General features: G+C 36.8%; 1 protein-coding gene and 1 pseudogene across 2 annotated transcripts in view; both read left to right on the forward strand.

Annotated features, from left to right (window-relative positions):
• ADK (adenosine kinase) overlaps positions 1-21,072 on the forward strand; it is a 507,044-nt gene that overhangs the window by 64,194 nt on the left and 421,778 nt on the right. For both annotated transcript variants that reach the window (XM_021699549.2, XM_021699550.1), the window contains exon 3: positions 1,685-1,738. In XM_021699549.2, coding sequence (XP_021555224.1) covers positions 1,685-1,738 — 54 coding nt within the window. The remainder of the gene's footprint in view (positions 1-1,684; positions 1,739-21,072) is intronic.
• Positions 19,614-20,818, forward strand: LOC110589125 (annotated as a pseudogene).

The raw sequence follows: 21,072 nt of genomic DNA on the forward strand, positions 1-21,072 counted from the left end.
TTCAATGTACCTATGTCAAAAGGATTTTTCTTGAGAAAATGTTTTTATTGAGTGCCTCAAACAGGTGTTAGTCAAAATCATTCATTCAGTTGAAGACCATTGTCTGCCTTGGAATCATTGGTAAAATTGTTCTGCATTGTCAAACAAATCAGATTTACTTTCATGATAAAAAAAGTCTGGCTTCCTTTTTCAGTTCACATAAATGATTTGACTTGTGTTTCTGTGACAACCACGTTCTGATATTTAATCCTCAGTAGATAAATGAGAGACAAGGAACCGGGGCGCCTGGGTGGCTCAGTCATTAAGCGTCTGCCTTTGGTTCAGGTCATGATCCCAGGGTTCTGGGATTGAGCCCCGCATCGGGCTCCCTGCTCAGCGGGAAGCCTGCTTCTCCCTCTCCCACTCCCCCTGCTTGTGTCCCGTCTCTCACTGTGTCTCTCTCTGTCAAATAAAAAATAATCTTTAAAAAAAAAAAAGACAAGGAACCTTGTTTTAAATTTGTTGCTTGGAGGGAATAAGTTGACACTCTCATGTTTTTTATTGGAAACTCTCGTAGCTTTGCTTCATAGGACTCTTCCTGACAACGAATACATTCTTTGATCATGTACATGGGTTGGAAAAGATAAACTTTTTAAAGAAAAGTGTAATCAACCTGTGCCCCATTCCATAATGTATCTGAAAATAGAGCATCCTGTGACACACGGTTTCCCATTTATAATTTGTAGCTTCATTCTCTACAGAAATAATGTATCAAACAGTAATCCCTGTAGTCAGTTTATGGCACTTCACTTAAAGAGGCTTTGCAGACAAAAATATTATGAACCATTCATTTCTTGTTTAGCACTTAAGAGCTTTTTATATACCCCAGCCATTGCAGTACAATTGTATTCAAGATGCCATTCTTTTTTTAGAGTGGGTAAAGGTACTTGTGAGAGGAGAGGCAAGAGAGGAGAATCTGCATGTTTCCACTTGGACCTCTGACCCATTGTTAGGCAGCTTAGTTTTTAGGAAAGGGTTGAATACAAGTGGAAATTGAAGACTCGGGAATTGCCATTTGTTGTTTATTTTTTTTCTGTGTACTCCTCAGAAATCTGTTTATCTTTAGCATGACAAATGTATGGTAAATTGGAAGATACCTGTTCTAATATTTATAGCAACCTCTGTTTTATAGACAGGGAAAGTGAGACTTAAATGAAATAATTGCCTGTGGTCATTAAGCTAATAAATGGTTTAGTCAAGGAACTCCAAAACTTCTATGTCATACTACCTAGGACATAGTGTGGTACACAGATTTTTACTATGTATTTAATGAATAAATGCGTATTGTTTTGTGAACTCTTAAATACTTATTGTGGTAGTTTCTTGAATTTTGAACTGCTGGATGAATGTAACACCACAGATTATTCACTACAGAAGACTACTAAAGATACCTTGTGTTTTCGAAGGTCAGGTTGATCCTACTTCAGTTTTTTGGAAGGTGTCTGTGGAAGTGATTAATAGAACAACAAGGAACTTAGGCATTAATGTTTTATCAGTGAAGACAGAGACTTGTAACACTGTGGTAGTGCTTGTTTGATAAGGGTTAACTGACTGTATGTTGATTGATAACCATAGTGAGATGTCCATGAGGCAAACATATTTCTATGTTTATATGACCAGTATTTTTTTGTTTTCTGTGTTACAGGTATTCTCTTAAGCCAAATGACCAAATCTTGGCTGAAGACAAACACAAGGAATTGTAAGTACATTAAACCCTAGGTGGTACATAGTTTACTCTATGGAGATGTATGTAAACAATCTGATTTTTAAAATTATATAAAATATAAAGATGTAATTAACACTATGACCTTGATTCTAGTAAGATTAGGATAATTTACCTTACAAACAGTTAACATGGGAAATAGTTTTTCCTGCATGCACGTTAAAACATGTAGTATTTGTATTCCATCATCTAGACTAAGGGCATATTGGGAAATATGTAATTTCATGATCTTACCCCAGATAAAATATTAAATTGTTGTTAATTTTGGCTTTTACTCAGTTGACTTCCTCACCCTCATGCTTAAGATGGTGAAATATAATTTTGTTTCTTTATGAAAAGGTAAATGCCTAGTATTGATTGGCATTAGGCAAAACACTTTAAATATGAAGTTTGAAATATGAACAAAATTTTGTTCCTTTTAAAAATTTTAATGTTCTTAGGGTTCTTTCAGATAAAAATAACTTGAACATATGATTCCGGGATCCCTCCATGGCTGTATTTCTGCTCTGTTGTAGTATTTAAAAGATTATTACTTCATAGGAACTTTGAGGTTTATTTAAAAATGACAGGTTTGGGAATTTTAAAAATTCATCTTAATCTTTTCAGTATCACGACAATGTCCAAAGAGGACAGCTAAAAATGAATTTATATGCTTCTATTTTCTAGTTAGTCCACTTTCTTTTTCCTATTATACAGTAAGAAAGTTCTGATGACCTGAATTATTTTGCAAACACCTAAGGTCAGATAATACTGTAGAATTAAGAATTCGAGGAACCTGTGGCTGGCTATACACCTTCACGTTGGATCACACTTATTCTTGATAATACTTAAGGTTCTATCCAATTAATAAATATATTGGTGAATTTCACATGCTTGCTTGGGGATTTCCCTAATGTTTGACACTCCCTAATGTTAAAGATATTTTAACATTGAACTCAGGTCCCTTATGGTTTAGTTTAATACAGTCTTCAATTTGTATACATCTGTATGGAGAATAACTTTTTTTTTGCTAGAGTCCTTCAAGACTATTATTTTTAGGCACAGCATAGGGAATATAGTCAATGATATTGTAATACCATTGTGTGGTGAGAGATGGTAGCTACACTTGTGATGAGAATAGAAAAACATATAGGGGCACCTGGGTGGCTCAGTCGTTAAGCGTCTGCCTTCAGCTCAGGTCGTGATCCCAGGGTCCTGGGATCGAGCCCCGCATCGGGCTCCCTGCTCGGGGGGAAGCCTGCTTCTCCCTCTCCCACTCCCCCTGCTTGTGTTCTCTCTCGCTCGCTGTGTCTCTCTCTGTCAAATAAATGAATAAAAAATCTTTAAAAAAAAAGAGAAAAACATATAAAGGTGTTGTATCACTATGTTGTACTGAAACTAATGTAACATTGTGTGTCAACTATACTCAAATAAAAAGTCCACACAACAAAATATTTTTTTCTCAAGGTTATATAATGATTTTTAAAAATACTATTTAAACTTTTTAAAAACCTTTTCCAAATTATTTTATTTCTTCTTTCATATTGAAGACATTGTAATAAGTGTTAATCTTAAAATGGTAGGACCCATGTGTAGGGAGATGATTTCTTCGAGTTCTTACAGTTGATATATCCCATTGTTATGCTAGCTTTTCAGTTTTCATATTTTGTTCTATCCTCATTTGATTATAATCTCCATAGTGGTTTGTCAAGTATATTGTCAAGAAATGTTATTCAGTTTCTTTCCTTACTGCCAAGTATAATCAATGAGGATAGTGACTGATATAAGTTCCTGTTAAAGTATTAATTAATTCCAAAAAAAAATATTATTGAATTCTCATTAAAAACTCAAGGGATTGGGGTGCCTGGGTGGCTCAGTCTGTTAAATGACTGCCTTCTGCTCTGGTCATGATCCCAGGGTCCTGAGATGAAGCCCTGCGTCATCCTTCGGGCTCCCTGCTCAGTGGGGAGTCTGTTTCTCTTTCTCCCTCTGCCACTCCCACCTGCTTATGTGTGTGCTCATGCTCGCTCTCTCGCTTGCTCGCTCTCTCAAATAAGTACAATCTTAAAAAAAAAAAGACCTTAGATAGTGCAGTCTTGTCTCATTAACAGTATCAAGTATAAAACATATTGGTTCAGTGTCAATAACATGTCCTTTTCCAGGATTTTCTTTCTTTTTTTTCAGGCTACTTGGAACATCTTCTGGATTTGATTGTTACATACCTGTTCTTATCATTCTTCTTGCAGATTTCTATTCCTCTTTGAATATGCTATATAGTAATTATTTTATAAATTAACATCTATCACTAAGATTATATTGGAGTTACTCTTTTTGGCCGTGTGTTAACGTTCACTCTGAGGAAAATGAGTATTGTCCCTGGTCTTTGCTAGCTGTGTTCGAAATGGGTATCATTGGTCACACCAGAGACTGGGAGGAAAAGGTAGATATTTAATGTAAACTTGCAATAATTATTAGAAAATCTCTTCAGGGTATGTAGTCTTATGGTAGGTTAATAGCTCAAATTTTACATTAAATTGCTTTGGAAAACAAAATTGTATATAGTGTTATGACAAGAAAAATGCATTTAGATTATTAGACCTTTTCTGTTATCACTGCTTAAAAAGCAATAAAAAATTACATTCTCTAGGTTACTCTTTGCTTTACTTATTTCAATTAAAAAGGTGGTGGAAAGGGGTCTAGAACCTTGTCAGTGGCCACGTGACTTGTGTCTTAACATTTAATATATACACATTTTACAGAAAACACAAATTTTGCCAGCCATTTTAAAATGGGAGCTACTGTACAACTGGGTTAGTCTTAAATGATATTATTTTTCCTGTGCAATTAAAGTAACTCTGTGGAATATTATGCAGTTACTAAAATGTTTTTAGGAAAAGATTTAATATCATGATTAAGTGGGTGAAAAAGCTTGCTTATACATATCCTAGAATGAAATCACAAAATAGTAGACTTTTGGGTGACTGCATTATGGATGAGTTTTATTTTCTTCTTTGTACTTTATGTGTGTTTTATTTATTAAAAAATTGCAAGAGTCAGTAACTGATTAAAAAGAACTCAGTAGCTTTATCAAGACTCAGTGACTTCTCTTTCACTACCTATAACCAATAACTAGAATAAAATAGCTGCTGCTTCACTTGTACCGCCCAGATTGTACACAAAAAAAATTTTTTTTTTTTTGTGGTTAATCCTAATCTGAAACCATACAGAGAAGGAAATGCTGGGAAATACAGTTCTGTTGACACAGTATAAAATTTACCACACTTGGATTAATCATTTAGTTTTCTGAATTTAATGTCTTTATTTGTGAAATGGTGATAATTCCATGTTTGTCTTATACGTTAAATGAGGATTAGGTGAAATTATATATGTAAAAAAGTTTTTGAACTATGAAAAGGTTATATAAAGTTACTTGTGTGATGTAAGTTTTTGTGAGTGTGATGTTTATGAAAACTCGAACTGGCTTCTGCTCTTGGAGTAGCTGCCTCTCAAATATCATGGTGGGATTAGCTTAGTGCTTTGCTATTTTATTATTATTCATTAAGCAAATGATTTCTTTAATTAGCTACTTTTCTTTTAGTCTATTCAATAATCCCATTGTATAGTTTCTGAGTTTCTAGCCTGAAATTCTTTAGGCAGAAAGTGCTAATGGACTTCTTTGTTCTCTCTTTGTTGTTTAAAATTTATTATTATTATTATTATTTTTTCTCTATCTCTGATGTTTTGGGTGGAAGGGTGAGGTGTTCCCTGAAACTTTATCCAGAGCATTTTAGTCTAAGTGTAGTTCATCGATCCTTTGTCCTTGAAAACATTTTCTTTACTAACTATATTTACTGATTTATTTTGGGAAAGTTTGAATGATTAAATAACACTTACGTATTAAAAAACAAGGAAAAGAGGGCCTTATTTCAGTTACTTTTGTGCTTTAATTTAATCCTCACAGCAATCCTAGAATGTAAATATTATAATCATTCCCAGGAAACAGGCTTGGAACAATTCCATAACTTGTCTTATAGTAGAAAAGGATAGACTGTGATTTGATTTCAGGTCTATTTTATTGCTTTGTACCTTGCTAAATTCAGTGACTTAGGAGAAATAATATTTACTCTTTTGGGAGAAATAATATTTAAAATGAACATACCTACTTCACAAAGTATTTAAAGGTACTTGTGATGGATATTATATTTCATAAGTTTTAATATGGTTTAGTATAAATATGCCATAATTTGTAGGTAATACTGTATTTTGGGGGGGTTGTTAATGTCTAAGGTGAAATCTTAGATAATCTGAGTTCATGTTGATGAATGGAAATCTGATATTTCTAAATGACTAGGTCATTTCTTGAAGTTCAGTGTACTGTAACTTTATTCTTAGTGATGCTAACTCCCTCTGTGGAACTTCATTATGATTGCAACTTGACTTGTTCGATTATTTAGCAAAATGATTGAAACATTTAGAATAGATTTTAAATTTTTCTTGTAAAATTTTACTTTATATCCTAATAATTCCAAGTGTTTTTCTTGTTAAAATATTACTTTTATAAAAATGTCTCACCTCGTATATATTGAATTTTAATAGTACATGCGAAATGAAACCACCTTCCTCAAACGTTCCTACAACTTTTATGCTTTTTTGTTTGGGAAAGCCAGAAATACTTGCAAGTTCTAGGTCTGTAGCTCTGTGTTAGGTTAGACAGGAGATTAGAAAAAAGTCTAATGGAAGATTTGGAAAAAAAGATTGTTTTGGAGTTTGAATTTTTTTTTTTTAAGGTTTTTTTATTTTATTTATTTATTTGAGAGAGAGAGAATGAGAGCACGAGAGGGAAGAGGGTTAGAGGGAGAAGCAAACCCCCCGCTGAGCAGGGAGCCCGATGCGGGACTCGATCCCGGGACTCCAGGATCATGACCTGAGCCGAAGGCAGTCGCTTAACCAACTGAGCCACCCAGGCGCCCTGGAGTTTGAATTTTGAATTTATGGATTTTTAGTTTCTCAGTGTTGAATTGGGTGAGAAAATGTTCATTGAAGGATTTTTTTTTTTTTTTTTTTTGGTCTTGTTTAAAAGAGACAAAATTTCTGCTTGGTAGAAAGAGCAAAGAGAGATAACTTAGTAGGATCCCGAAATTCAACAAGAAATGTAGGAAATACTTTTCACATATATAATTTCTGTAAATTTATGCTCTTGCAAAGAAAATTCTTTGTTAACAAATCCTATTACTGATTTCCCTTTGCAAGAGTGTGTCTATTTCTTCTGCCACTGCTTTTTCTCCTTTGTTTCCCAAACTATTTTATATTTAAATATTAAATTGTATAATTACTTTTTCAAAGATACTTTCCATTCTAGAATGCGGGCAGAGGGAATATGATTGGCTTCCAAAATGGAATTTAGAAAAATGGGCAAACTGACATCAACCATAACTAGGGACTAAAATATAAGTAATGAAGATAGGAAAGCACTAAAGTATATGTGCTCTTTGAATTTATAAAAATTTAACTATATGAACATAATAAAAAATACATATGTAAAAAAAATTTAACTATTTTACTTACTAAGTAGGACTGAATGTCGTTGTTAAGATCTTGCATGAATAAGTTTTTAAACAATTCTGTAGGATAATTATCTTTGAACTCTTCATTAATACTAAACATATTTATTATTCTGTTCAAGTGTAATGTTTATGCAAACACAGGCACGCATTATGGTGGCACAAAGAAATTCATTTTATTCAGTTTTATATTTGTTGACCTTGACTGAATTTAGATCAGATATTATTTAAAATCTTTTTTTTTAAATTTATTTGGACAAAGAGAGAGAGAGAGAGCAAGAACACAAGCAGGAGGAGTGGGAGAGGGAGAAGCAGGCTTCCCGCCGAGCAGGGAGCCCGATTTGGGGCTCGATCCCAGGACCCTGGGATCATGACCTGAGCCGAAGGCAGACGCTTAACAGTTATCTGAGCCACCCAGGCGCCCCTCAGATATTATTTAAAAGAATAGAATTGGGGCACCTGGGTGGCGCAGTCGTTAAACATCTGCCTTCGGCTCAGGTCATGATCCCAGGGTCCTGGGATAGAGTCTTGCATCAGGCTCCCTGCTCAGCGGGAAGCCTGCTTCTCCCTCTCCCACTCCCACTCCCCCTGCTTGTGTTCCCTCTTTCGCTGTGTCTCTCTCTGTCAAATAAATAAAATCTTTAAAAAAAAAGAAAAGAAAATAAAAGAATAGAATTGAACTAGTTTTATTAATATAACAAATCCATCCTTTGTTATCTTTAAAGCATATATTATGTCCTTGAAATAGTAATAATGTTTTTTTGTCAGTAAAAACTTTGGATCAATATGTAAATATTTTCCTGGGGGTTATTAGAGTTTGTGTGTTTTATTTCTTTCTGAGAGAGAACAAGGGGGTAGGAGGAGTAGAGGGTGAGGGAGAGTGAGGGGGACAGAATCTCATTGATCCTGCATTGTATCCTGGGAGGGAAGGAGGGGTATTTTAAAGTACATTGTTGGAACACTTGGCAAAATTGTGTGTGGGTTGTAGATTATAGTACTGTAGCAGGGTTAAATATCCTGAATTAACAAATGTACTGTGGTTATGAAAGACAGTAGTCTTATTTTTAGAACATAACACACAGATATTTGGGGGTAAAGAGTGTTGATGTCTGCAGTGTACTCAAATGGTTCAGCAATAACTATGAGTAATAATAGTAATATATAGTGAGAGATAAGTCAAACCGTATTATAATGTTAAGTAAATTTAGGTGATGAGTATACAGGAGTTAGTACAATTTTTGCGTTTTTTTGATAAGCTAGAAATTATTTCAAAATAGGAAATTAAAAAAAAAATAGTCTCGGGGTGCCTGGGTGGGTCAGTCGTTAAGCGTCTGCCTTTGGCTCAGGTCATGATCCCAGGGTCCTGGGATCGAGCCCCGCATTGGGCTCCCTGCTCAGTGGGAAGCCTGCTTCTCCCTCTCCCACTTCCCCTGCTTGTGTTCCCTCTCTCGCTGTATCTCTCTCTGTCAAATAAATAAATAAAATCTTAAAAAAAAAAATTGTCTCAAGTATCACCAGTGGTACACATACTATACTCTGGGAATCACTTGGTCATATGGATCAGTAGTGGCTATAGTGTAAAACATTTTTATTTTTTTTAAAGATTTATTTATTAGAGAGAGAGAACAGGCACGAGCAAGGGGAGGGGCAGAGGGAAAGAGAATCCACAAGCAGACTCCCTGCTGAGTGCAGAGCCCAACTCTGGGCTTTATCCCAGGACCCTGAGATCGTGACCTGAGCCGAAACCAGTAGTAACCAAGAGTTGGTTACTTAACTGACTGAGCCACCCAGGTGCCCCACCCCTACTCATCTTTTAAGACTTAACTCAGATATTAATTCTTTCTGGTAGCTTTCTCTATTGTACACTCTTCTGTACTCTGGGATTAGTTTGGTGCAAACCATCAGGCAGACCAGAATTAAAATCCTGGTTTTGATAATGACTAGTTGTGAGACTTTGGGTTAGTTACTTATTCCTTTAAAATATTTCTTCACCTAAATTATGAAAATGATGACACTTAACCTTATAGAATTATTGTGGGGATTAAGTAATATACATATAGAGAATTCCATGATGCCTGGCATGTGAATAACTACTTCTACTTTTATTTATTTTTTGCTTACCTTCCTTCAGACTCAGTACTTTGAGCACAAGGTTCATCTTTGTATCCTCAGTGCCTGGCCCCTAGTAGAAATTTAGTAAATATTTGTGAATACTTAAAGACTATTTTAGTCTGCAGAGTATCTATGATGTTTTCAATTCATATGTTTATTCGTGTATTTTACCATTAAGTGGGTTTATTTACAGTAATTTTGGTTGTTTGGGTTTTACTACAAGGTTGATGATTAATGAAACAGTTTTGTTTTCCAAGTTTTGTCTTCATGAATATAATCAAATTTAACAGCAGGCTCCTTATGAAAATCAGAATCCTTAGTTCAGTGCTTCTCATTATTCCTTAAATATCATCAACCTAAGTTTCCTTAGTAGAGAGCAAACAAGTTTCTGTTTTTTCTCTAACGTTTGGATTGACTTTGTATATAAGTAGCTCTAATTCTAGTAGGCAGCTGGTGTTGGTGATTAAGTTTGGAATAATTTGTGTGACTGCCCCCTTAGTCTGGATTCTGAGAGAATTTTTTTAAATGTCTATTTTAGGTTATTTTAATTAGAATTTTTTTCCTCTTTTAAAATATGTGGTAGATGAGAGCATAAACTTTTCCAGAACTAATTCTCTCCAAAGTTGGGAGATGTTTATACTATTTGTGCCTTTGGTTATGTAAGTAACAGATACCCAAAACAAAATGACTTAATCTATAAACGGAAAATTTTATATTTAACACAATAAATCTGGAGGTAAAGGTTGGTTAATTCAGTGCTTCAGGAACATCATCAGGAAGCCCTTTCTTTCTGGATATAATTTTCAGCCTCTTCCTCAGTTTCATCCTTAGCAACCCAGCAGGACAACTTTAAAAGGAAACAAAATTATTTACTGTCTCTAAACCAGGGAAGGTAGAAAAATACATTCAGAAGAATGGTATACAGTATAAACTGCTGCTTTGGTTCATGCTTTATATTTGAAAAGAGATGCTGTATATTTTTAGGGGATCACGATGTGGAAGCTAATCACATTTCTACTGCCTCCTGAAAACATCATTATGGTATAGTTTTTTGGGGGGGGAGTTTAAAGTCTTAGTACTTTTGGAGATTTTATTTTAGGCTACTATAAATTGTTACTCAGTAACTTGTTTAGAATTATTTTACTGAGTCACTTAACAAAGGTGGGATTAGATCTTCTCCATAATATAAGAATATTAACTCCTGCGCAAAGAGTATGTATAGATTAGCCATTGATGAAAGGAACAACCGAGTTCAGTCCATCTTGAAGAAAGAATAAAAGTAGAATTGAATCATCTCTGGAAAAAGCAAGATGGCCTGTCATTCTAGTACTTACTATATGTAAGAATGTTTAATATTAGTAGGTAATTGTATAATTAAAATATTCTAATTTAGGGATCTTCTAATCAGTTTGTAATAGCCAAACTACCAAAGTTCCATTTATCTTGCATGTGAAGAACTTTTTTTTTTTTTTTAAAGATTTTATTTATTTATTTGAGAGAGAGAGAATGAGAGAGAACACATGAGAGGGGATAGGGTCAGAGGGCAAAGCAGACTCCCTGCCGAGCAGGGAGCCCGATGCGGGACTCGATCCAGGGACTCCAGGATCATGACCTGAGCTGAAGGCAGTCGCTTAACCAACTGAGCCACCCAGGTGCCCGCATGTGAAGAACTTTTTAAGTAGAAAGCTCTGCCTTAACTTTCATAATGTTTATATATATTTATGCTTTTCATTTCTCTGCAAAGCTTTTCTTGTTAATGTGAAACTTGGAAAATAATAGTAATAATTTGCAGTTCCGTAAAGATTATAGTAGTATCTAATTTTACAATATTCTTGAGACATTGGTAATTTTCAGCCTCTCTTCAAGACTTTCATACTACTTTTAACTGTCATTGTTATCATTTGCATGTTTCTTATTTCCCTTGTTGATTCTAATTATGCCCTCAGGAGTAAGCATAGTATAAATTTATTATTTAATGTTTTTATTTGAGTATAGTTGACATAAAATATTATATTAGTTTCAGGTGTACAGCGTAGTGATTGGATAACTATATGTTTTCCTATACTCATCACAAGTGTAGCTACCATCTGTCACCATATAACCTTATTACAGTACCATTGAATAAATTCCCTATGCTGTACCTTTTTTTAATTAAAAAAAAATTTTAATTTTAGTTTATTTATTTATTTATTTTTATGAGAGAGAGAGAGCATGAGAGGGGGGAGGGTCAGAGGGAGAAGCAGACTCCCTGCTGAGCAGGGAGCCAGATGAGGGACTCAATCCTGGGTCTCTAGGATCATGACCTGAGCCTAAGGCAGTTGCTTAACCAACTGAGCTACCCAGGTGCCCTATGCTGTACCTTTTATTCCCATGACTTATTTATTCCATAACTGGAAGCCTGTAAGCATATTATAAATTTATTATGTTTTCTATAGGACATCTCATCAGATATTTGAAGGTGATTAAACATTTTTTAGGGGTAGAAACTGTCATTTGTGTTTCTAGGACTCAGTTGGCCATTATATTTGTTGATTGACTTGATTGAGAACTTAATGTGTATCAATGTTTCATTGTTTTCCATTAATTTGTATAATGGAGGGAATCTTTTGTTGTTCTTAGATTTGTGGTCTGTAAAAGTATACTCTAAAGTTATATATATGCTTCCATAATCATTTTACTTGGGCCTGCATAAATCAAGTATTTTTTTTTAAACTGTAATAAATTAACCTTGTAAACCCATTGTTAGTAACTTGGAAAAACGAATATTTTATGAGATGAAGCACTTCTTTTTATTGCTAATTTCAGGTTACACTGGGAAACCCCTATGTGAAAGTATAGGTCTATTACCTGTCTTTGTTCTGTCTAGAGTGATTTATTGATACTGTAAAACAAAGTTTATCAGTAAGACTGTAAGTTTCTGTTGGATTCTGGGGATCTTGCCCTTGACTTTGATACTGGTATTGTTGGCAGCATTATCGTTGTTATTAGTCATTATCCCCTGATGTCCGCATTTGTATGGTAGAATAAATAAAGCCATTATACAGGTGTAATTCCAGGATGACTTAGCATACAGCTTTCTGTCAATCTGTTGGACTTTTATTTAGAAAAAATTTTTTTAAAGACTTTGGGTGTTATGGTTCTATGTCTCTCTGCTTATGGCCTTTTTATGTACAATTTTTTTTTGGTGGTAAAGTTGTGTTTTATCATGAATGATTGATTAAAATGAATGATTCCATTTCCCATCCACAAAGTTATTCATAATATGAATTCATATTCAAAGTTATTCATAAGTTATTAATGTTTTAGGTTATGCCATTCTTCTCTTATAGCAGTAATGAAAATGTCCCTCAGGTTCTTGAATGTTCTCAGCTTTAGAAAACATTTAGTATCATTCCTTTAATTTTAGTACTGAATAAGCTGAGGCATAGAAATCATAATTGGCAAGGAAAAGACGGTTACTGGGTTTTCTGTTTAGTCCATTGTTCTTTGCATTTTACCAAATCGTAGTCATTTTCCCAATATATGCATTATGGAAACATTGCATTTTGAATTGATGCCCTTTCAGAAAAGCAGCAGATTTGTTCTTTATTTTCACACTGTGGATTTTTAGTTTGAATACAGGTTACCTAGTTACCCCGTTATTAAGTATTCTATCCTTTATTGTCATGACCTCTTTTGAAGTAATAGTAATGTTTCCTCATATGAAGAATAGGGTACTAGAAATTTAACGTACTTGTTCAAGGTCACAGTGTATGTGTTGAATCAAGAGTACTCAAATCAGTTGTAGCTCTTTGGCTCCTTTGTCACCCTTTGTGTTGTTAATATAACATAATTCATGTGAATCATCTAACTAGTTCTCAAGTGTGGAGACACACAAATATGTACATTATTTATATTTGGCCTATTATAATTTTTGTAAATTGAAAATCTGATCTTGTTTCTTCCAGGTTTAAAACCTTTTAATGACTTCTCTGCATAATGAAACCTAAAGAACTTTCTTTGCTTTTTAATCTCTAGTTCTGGCATCTTTTTGCAGTTCATTGAACATGTCCCTCTTGTCTACGTATTTGTACATATATTTGTCCCTCTAAACACCTCCTCCTTGTAGGTCTCTCACCACTCCAAATCCTTTTCAAGATTCAAATCTTTATCTGGAAAACTTTAAAACAAAATTTATCTGACTAAATTTAAAGATCCACTTGCCTTTATTTGATGATTTATGAATCTGGCAGCATCCCATCTCATGAAGACTGGCTGGATCCAAGGACCAGCCAAGAGGGTCCATGGGTTCATGGAGGATAGAAATTAAACACAAGCTGAGAGGAAGTGAGAGCAGAATTTATTGAAGACATAGAGGGTAGATACAGACAGAGTATCAGGAAGACTCAGAAAAGAAAGAAGAGTGAGTCTTGTCTTTGCTTGGGACCTGGAGTTTTTATTGAGGATGGTAGTCTGGTGCCTCTTATCTTCTCAGTAATCCAGGAACAGAGAAGTGTTTAGGTGTCCTCCATAAATCACTTATGCCCTGGAGTCAGGGTCTTGATGAGTCAGTGGTCTTGGAAAGTTCATGATGACCCCGCCTGGTCACTCCTTAGATGTTATGTATTGTGTTGGAAGACTCCAAAGAAATTATTAAATCCTTTATCTCTACAAGGAGGACATACATTATCTCTTCTATAAGATGTGTGTAAAGCAATGGTGTAGGTCCTAGCAAAAATAGAAGCAGGAAAATGAGCGGGCATGGGGGGATGCAGTTTTTCATGGGGTCCCTTTAGTTTCCCTATCTCATATCTGGCAATAGAAAGGAGCCCCACTGAGCTGCAGGAAAGGAAGGGTTTTTTAAAGCAGGCAGGGAATGGAAAGAAGGAAATTATTAGCAAAGAATCCTGATCAGCACTACAAAGTAATCCACTGATAGACCCTTTCTGTTCCCCTTAGAAGTGTTGCTGGATTGTGAAGTGCAACAGCCGAGAAAGAATTCTTGACATGTTGTATGGTGCAACTTAGTAAGTTTATTTAAGTAGCACAGGAACAGGACCCATGGGCAGAAGGGGTCCACTTTTGCTGTATGAAGCTGGTGGTTTGCACTTTTACTGTATGAAGCTGGTAGTTATATGCTTAGTGCTCAAGGGGGAGGGAACGTGCAAGGAGTATTAGATCATAGATGTTTTCTTCGAATTTCTACTTATAAAATTACTTTTGCAAGATTTCTCTGGTGCTTAGCATTCAGTTCGATATTAACTATTGGTGAAATATACAGGCATTCATGAGACCCTTTAAGAATGTAGCAGCCCTGGGACGCCTGGGTGGCTCAGTCGTTAAGCGTCTGCCTCCAGCTCAGGTCATGATCCCAGCGTCCTGGGATCGAGCCCCGCATCAGGCTCCCTGCTCAGCGGGAAGTCTGCTTCTCCCTCTGCCACTCCTGCTTGTGTTCCTGATCTCGCTGTCTCTCTGTCAAATAAATAAATACAAACCTTAAAAAAAAAGAAAAAGAATGTAGCAGCCTTTTAAGAATGGGTATCTAGCTGGCTCAGCTGATGGAGTGTAGGACTCTTGATCTCTGGGTTGTGAGTTTGATCTCCACGTTGGGTGTAGAGATTAACTTAAAAATAAAATCTTAAATGTAGCACCCAGCACATATTTGATCCTTATTGAAATTATGCAGGCTGTAGGTCAGCCTTCTGGGCTAAAGGTGAACATTTTCCTGCTTCTATCCTTCATCGTTTCCCCCCTGACCAATTTTTGGTCCTTAAATCTTTAAGGTTGTTGAAGGGCAAAAGGCTCATCTTCTGTAACTTCTTCAAGCTGACAGGGGTCATAGAAATGTTCCTACCTATGGATTGAAATTGGTTACTGTCTGTCTCTACAAGTAACCACCATGGAAGGCCGTTGCTATAGAATTCAGCGTGGACATTGGGGTGAATTTGTTTTGAGTAGTAAGGATCATCTGTTGGCTGGGTGAAGGAGTCAGAAACTGCTTGCATGTATCTTGATAATAGAACAAAACGAAAGTGACAACACTTTAGGATTAATATAATAAAAATAAGAAGTGTGATAGGAAGACTCTTTAAGGTACACCATAGTCTACCTCCCAAGTAAAAACTAATCATTCGGAGAATTAAGAGTTAGACATTGCCTTAATTTGCATGTGTATGAGCTAAAAATTTGGATTACATTAGCAGAGTCATCTGGGATACATATACAACATTTAGTCTTAATATTAGCATAATAACTTCCTTCCTGATTTGCAGTCAGGATATCAAGGACCATTAGGTTTTGGAGTGCCACTTTTCAAATTTGTGGGTGACTTCATGTTGGGTTTCGTTAAAGGTGGCTTCTGTATGCTTGGCTAACGCTTCTGTTTGTAATTTTTACATCAAGAGAGGTGGCTCCCAGGACAAGGAATAAAACCATTAAGAAGCTTTCTTTGCCTGATGTCTAGCCTTAACACTATCCTAATTATGAGGAATTGCTGGCAAGTAGAAGATGACTTGTCTTGAGGAGATTAGGGCATCCTCATGTGGATTCTCCAATCTAATTAAAAGGAAAGTAGGGCACCACTAAGCACCTGGGTGTCTTAGTCTGTTAAGCATCTGTCTGTTGATGTTGGCTCAGGTCATGATCTCAGGGTCCTGGGATGGAGCTGTGTTGGGTTCCACACTCAGTGGGGAGTTTGCTTGAGGACTCTCTCTCTCTCTCTCTCTGCCCCTCCCCCTGCTCGCACACTCGCTCTCTTTCTCTCCTTCTGTCTTTAAAAATAAATAAATAAATCTTTTTAAAAAAAGGAAAGTGGGGCTATCAATTTTCTGTACAAGTTCATAGCTAATCCCATGGAGTTGGGTACGCTCTGACTTTTAAGGAACAGTTTTGTTATCCCAGCCACATAGTCTATCAAGGCGATAGTTAAGTTACACAGTTGTTGGGGAGTCCACAAAATAGAATGGGTTTCAGCAGCTGCTTGGGAATATTCCTTAGAGTCCCCATCCTGAAGCACACTAACCAGACAGTTGGCTCCAATTATCATAGCCATTAATCTGGGAAACGAATGATGGCGAAAACCCCACATACAACAAGAGTCAGACAATATTCATCCAGTCCTGTCAAGATATGTTTCAGATCTGGCACACAAAAGAAGAAGCAAAAAAAGAGAGACTCATGTACAGGATGTTGGCAGCAACCTGTTTACAAGAGAGACAAAGGGAGGGTGCACATAGCAAACAGGAGAGAACACAGGTGAGGTTGTAGATTAACAATAGAAGGGCTTGAGGCAGCTGAGCTGATGGTGGGTTGAGGGGTAGAGGGTAAGGAGGGGGGTGTCCTTAGGCCCCCTAAAGGACTATAGGACAGATCAGTGTTTTGGTATAGGGCCATAAAGGCCTGACCTTATGAGATTTTGGTCCATTTTCCTTGACGCTTACAAAAAAAAAGTCTAATTGCTAAATAGTATTGAAGCTTAAGAACCCATTAATGGACCTTTTTTTTTAAATCATCCTCTACACTACATCAAAAACTAATGATGTAATGTGTGGTGATTAACATAACATAATAATAAAAAAATAAATAAATAAAAATAAAATCAGCCTCCAGAGACTATTGAAGCCAGGCATTATTATAGAAGAAGATGAGGCACTTCTTTAAATCCTGTTGTCCAAATTGATTTCAGTATGTTAGGAGACAACCAAAGGAAATCCTTTGGGATTGAGGAAGTTGATCCCATAGTCAATTCATACAAAATGAGGAGAGTACATTAACTACCTAGGAGTCCATTACCAAAATCCCCCTTGGCTTTGAATGGCATCCCATCAGGAATATTGCCAAAGGTTCCTGGGGTTCACAGTGGTGGGAGGCATTTTTCTTTCTTGACTGGTTTGGTACCTTTGTACTACCTAAGAAGGGATGTTGACATCCCTTTGCTTCCCCATTGCATTCTAGACTACAACAGATGCTGGTAAATGGACTGAATCGCTGCAGAGATTGGGGCTGCCTCTTTCCATTTTGGGTGAGCCAATATATTTGGCAACCAATAGTAATACCATTTGAAATCCTCTGGATATAGTATTAGAAATACTATATGGAACCCCTATCTAATCCAAGCAACTTGTCGTGAGCTCAATCCATGATCCAGTCCCAAGGGAAGGTCCCCCATCAAGTGAGTTCCCCAACTGCGTAATAGCTCTTGTCTCTTTCAGGAAGTACACGGTCAGACATAACTTGGATTTTGTGCTCATTGAGGATCACACCTGGTTATTTAGGAGGAAACCTTACACGGGAGTCTTGGGATTGGTGGCCATCCTAACGACAAATGTTGCTGTCCTATGCCTGACAAGAATATATGCATTAAAAGAACAGGGAAAATTAGGAGAGTCTGATTTCTGAGCCCAATGCCATTATGACCAAGGTATTAGTATCAAGCTGGGTGGCAGTGGACCATCCCTGCCCATAGTGTAGCCACCATGGGCAAGAGGCTCTCTCCTGAACACTTGGGTAAGACTTGTTCTGAAGACATGTGCTGAAGGGTCATAGTATTCAGGACATCTCTGAAGAAGGAAAAAGAACAGGGATGAAACAAAGACTGGGGTAAAGATGACTTACCAAGTCGCATCGAGGCTCTTGATTTATTCCGTACTCCCCGTACGGGGCCACCAAAAATGTTGTGGGATCTTGGAGCGCAACAGCCAAGACAGAATTCTTGAGACATTTTACAGAGCAGCTTAGTAAGTTTATTTAAGTAGCGTGGGGGCGGAAAGGGCTGCACTTACCCTCTATGAAGCTGGTGGTTATATGCTCAGTGCTTGAGGGGGGAGGGGACATGCAGGGAGCATTAGATCATAAATATCTTTTTCGAGTTTCTACTTGTAAAACTACTTCTGCAAGATTTCTCTGGTGCTTATCATTCATTTCGATATTAACTATTGGTGAAATATACAGGCAGTCACGAGACCCTTTAAGAATGTAGCAACCAGCACTTCCTTGATCCTTATCGAAATTATGCAAGCTATAGGTCAGCTTTCTGGGTTAAAGGTGAACATTTTATGGTAACTTCAAAACTTAGCTGCTTCTTCCAGAAAGCTCCCTCTTTACCTCTAATAAATTCGCTTCTATTGTACTATAATTTGTCTGTGTTATCTGTATTAGACTGAACTCCTTGAGGCCTGTGACTATTTCATATCCAGTTCTGCTTGTCTGTAGTACATAGATCGGCTTATTTAATGCTGTTGAAGCTAACTGAATGTCTGTAGCTTATGGAATAAGTATTACTTGAATTGGAAGCTAAATTTTAAGAAAGGGATGCTTCAGGAATTTTAGGAAAATGAAGTTAGTTTTAAAGCATTAATCAATTTTTAAATCATTAATCCAAAATGTTGAGATTTTTTTTATAGAAGCACTGTTAGATAATTTAAAATGATTCTGATTTCTTTGTATTGAATGTTCTGGGAAAATATGGAAAAGATTTTGATCCATAACTTAATCCTTTTAAAAATAGAGTTAATTATTAGAACATTCTGGAACATTACTTTATTCCCATGCTGATGTCCTCTTACCACCTTATTTATTTATTGTCAGGTAAGGGAGAGAAAGGGGAGGAGTAGGGAGGAGGAGAGGGAGAGTTGGGAAAGGGGGAAGGAAGAGGGGTAGTAGTGTGTGTGTGTGGGGGGGGGTATTTTATTCTTCTATGTGCAGACTTTTATTTAATCTCTCTGCTTTTTAATATGGATACATAGCTCTTGTCTCCAGTATTCTCTGAGTTCTTTGGCGATTCTGCAAATAAACTTATTTGCTTCTTATTTCTTCCTTCCCTTCCTCCTTCTCTGGTGTTCTTGTTCAGCCATTAGTATTTCTGTTACTTTAAGGACTTCAATATATTATGGGTATTTTTCACCAAAAATACTGTTCTTAAGAGTTTATTGTCACTTTAGTGCAAGGAACAGAAATAAACTTTAAATCTTTTGTGTTGAAACAGAAGTTAATAATGGTCAGCATATGTTTAGTATAAAAGTTGTATAAATTGAGGTGTTCAGTTCCTTTACATTAGAAAACAACAGTATAATTAAAATGGGGAAGAATTGGTGCATCTGGAAGGTGCTCAGAGAGGGAAAAACAGCACCTACATTGTAAGCTCCATAAGAGAATGGGTTTGGCCTTTCTTCCCGTGGACGCCGCTGAGTAAGCATCGTTAAAGTCTCCCCTCCACCATCGTTATGTGTAAGTCAGAGTCTCCCAAAGAGCCTGAACAGCTGCGGAAGCTCTTCATCGGGGTTTGAGCTTTGAAACAACTGATGAGAGTCTGAGGAGCCATTTTGAGCAATGGGGAACGCGTACGGACTGTGTGGTAATGAGAGATCCAAACACCAAGGGCTCCAGAGGCTTTGTGTTTGTCACGTATGCCACTGTGGAGGAGGTGGATGCAGCCATGAACACAAGGCCACACAAGGTGGATGGAAGAGTTGTGGAACCAAAGAGGGCTGTCTCAAGAGAAGATTCTCAAAGACCTGGTGCCCACTTAACTGTGAAAAAGATTTTTGTTGGTGGCATTAAAGAAGACACTGAAGAACATCATCTAAGAGATTATTTTGAACAGTATGGGAAAATTGAAGTGATTGAGATCATGACTGATCGAGGCAGTGGCAAAAAGAGGTTTTGCTTTTGTAACATTTGATGACCATGACTCTGTAGACAAGATTGTCATTCAGAAATACCATACTGTGAATAGCCACAACTGTGAAGTAAGGAAAGCCCTATCTAAGCAAGAGATGGCTAGTGCTTCATCCAGCCAAAGAGGTCGAAGTGGTTCTGGAAACTTTGGTGGTGGTCGTGGAGGTGGTTTTGGTGGGAATGACAGCTTTGGTCGTGGAGGGAACTTCCGTGGTCGAGATGGGTTTGGTGGCAGTTGAGGTGGTGGTGGATATGGTGGCAGTGGGAATGGCTGTAACGGATTTGGTAATGATTGAAGCAACTTTGGAGGTGGCGGAAGCTATAATGATTTTGGCAATTACAACAATCAATCCTCAAATTTTGGACCCATGAAAGGAGGAAATTTTGGAGGCAGAAGCTCTGGCCCCTATGGTGGTGGAGGCCAATACTTTGCCAAACCATGAAACCAAGGTGGCTGTGGCGGTTCCAGCAGCAGCAGGAGCTACGGCAGTGGCAGAAGGTTTTAATTACTGCCAGGAAGCAAAGCTTAGCAGGAGAGGAGAGCCCGAGAAGTGACAGGGAAGCTACAGGTTACAACAGATTTCTGAACTCAGCCAAGCACAGTGGTGGCAGGGCCTAGCTGCTACAAAGAAGACACGTTTTAGACAATACTCATGTGTATGGGCAAAAAACTCGAGGACTGCATTTGTGACTAATTGTATAACAGGTTATTTTAGTTTCTGTTCTGTGGAAAGTGTAAAGCATTCCAACAAAGGGTTTTAATGTAGATTTTTTTTTTTTTTTTGCACCCATGTTGATTGCTAAATGTAATAGTCTGATCATGACGCTGAGTAAATGTGTCTTTAAAAAAAAAAAGAGAATGGGTTTGTATCTTTTATGTGTTTGTATTTGCTCTCCATTGTATACACAGTGCCGAGCATGGTGTAAGGTAATGTGTGGTTATCCAGTAGTTACTAGAAAGAAATATTTTGTAATTTTTATCATTGTAGATAAAAGTGCATCTAA

This window comes from Neomonachus schauinslandi, chromosome 6 (genome assembly GCF_002201575.2).
Source record: "Neomonachus schauinslandi chromosome 6, ASM220157v2, whole genome shotgun sequence".
Classification (NCBI taxonomy): domain Eukaryota; kingdom Metazoa; phylum Chordata; class Mammalia; order Carnivora; family Phocidae; genus Neomonachus; species Neomonachus schauinslandi.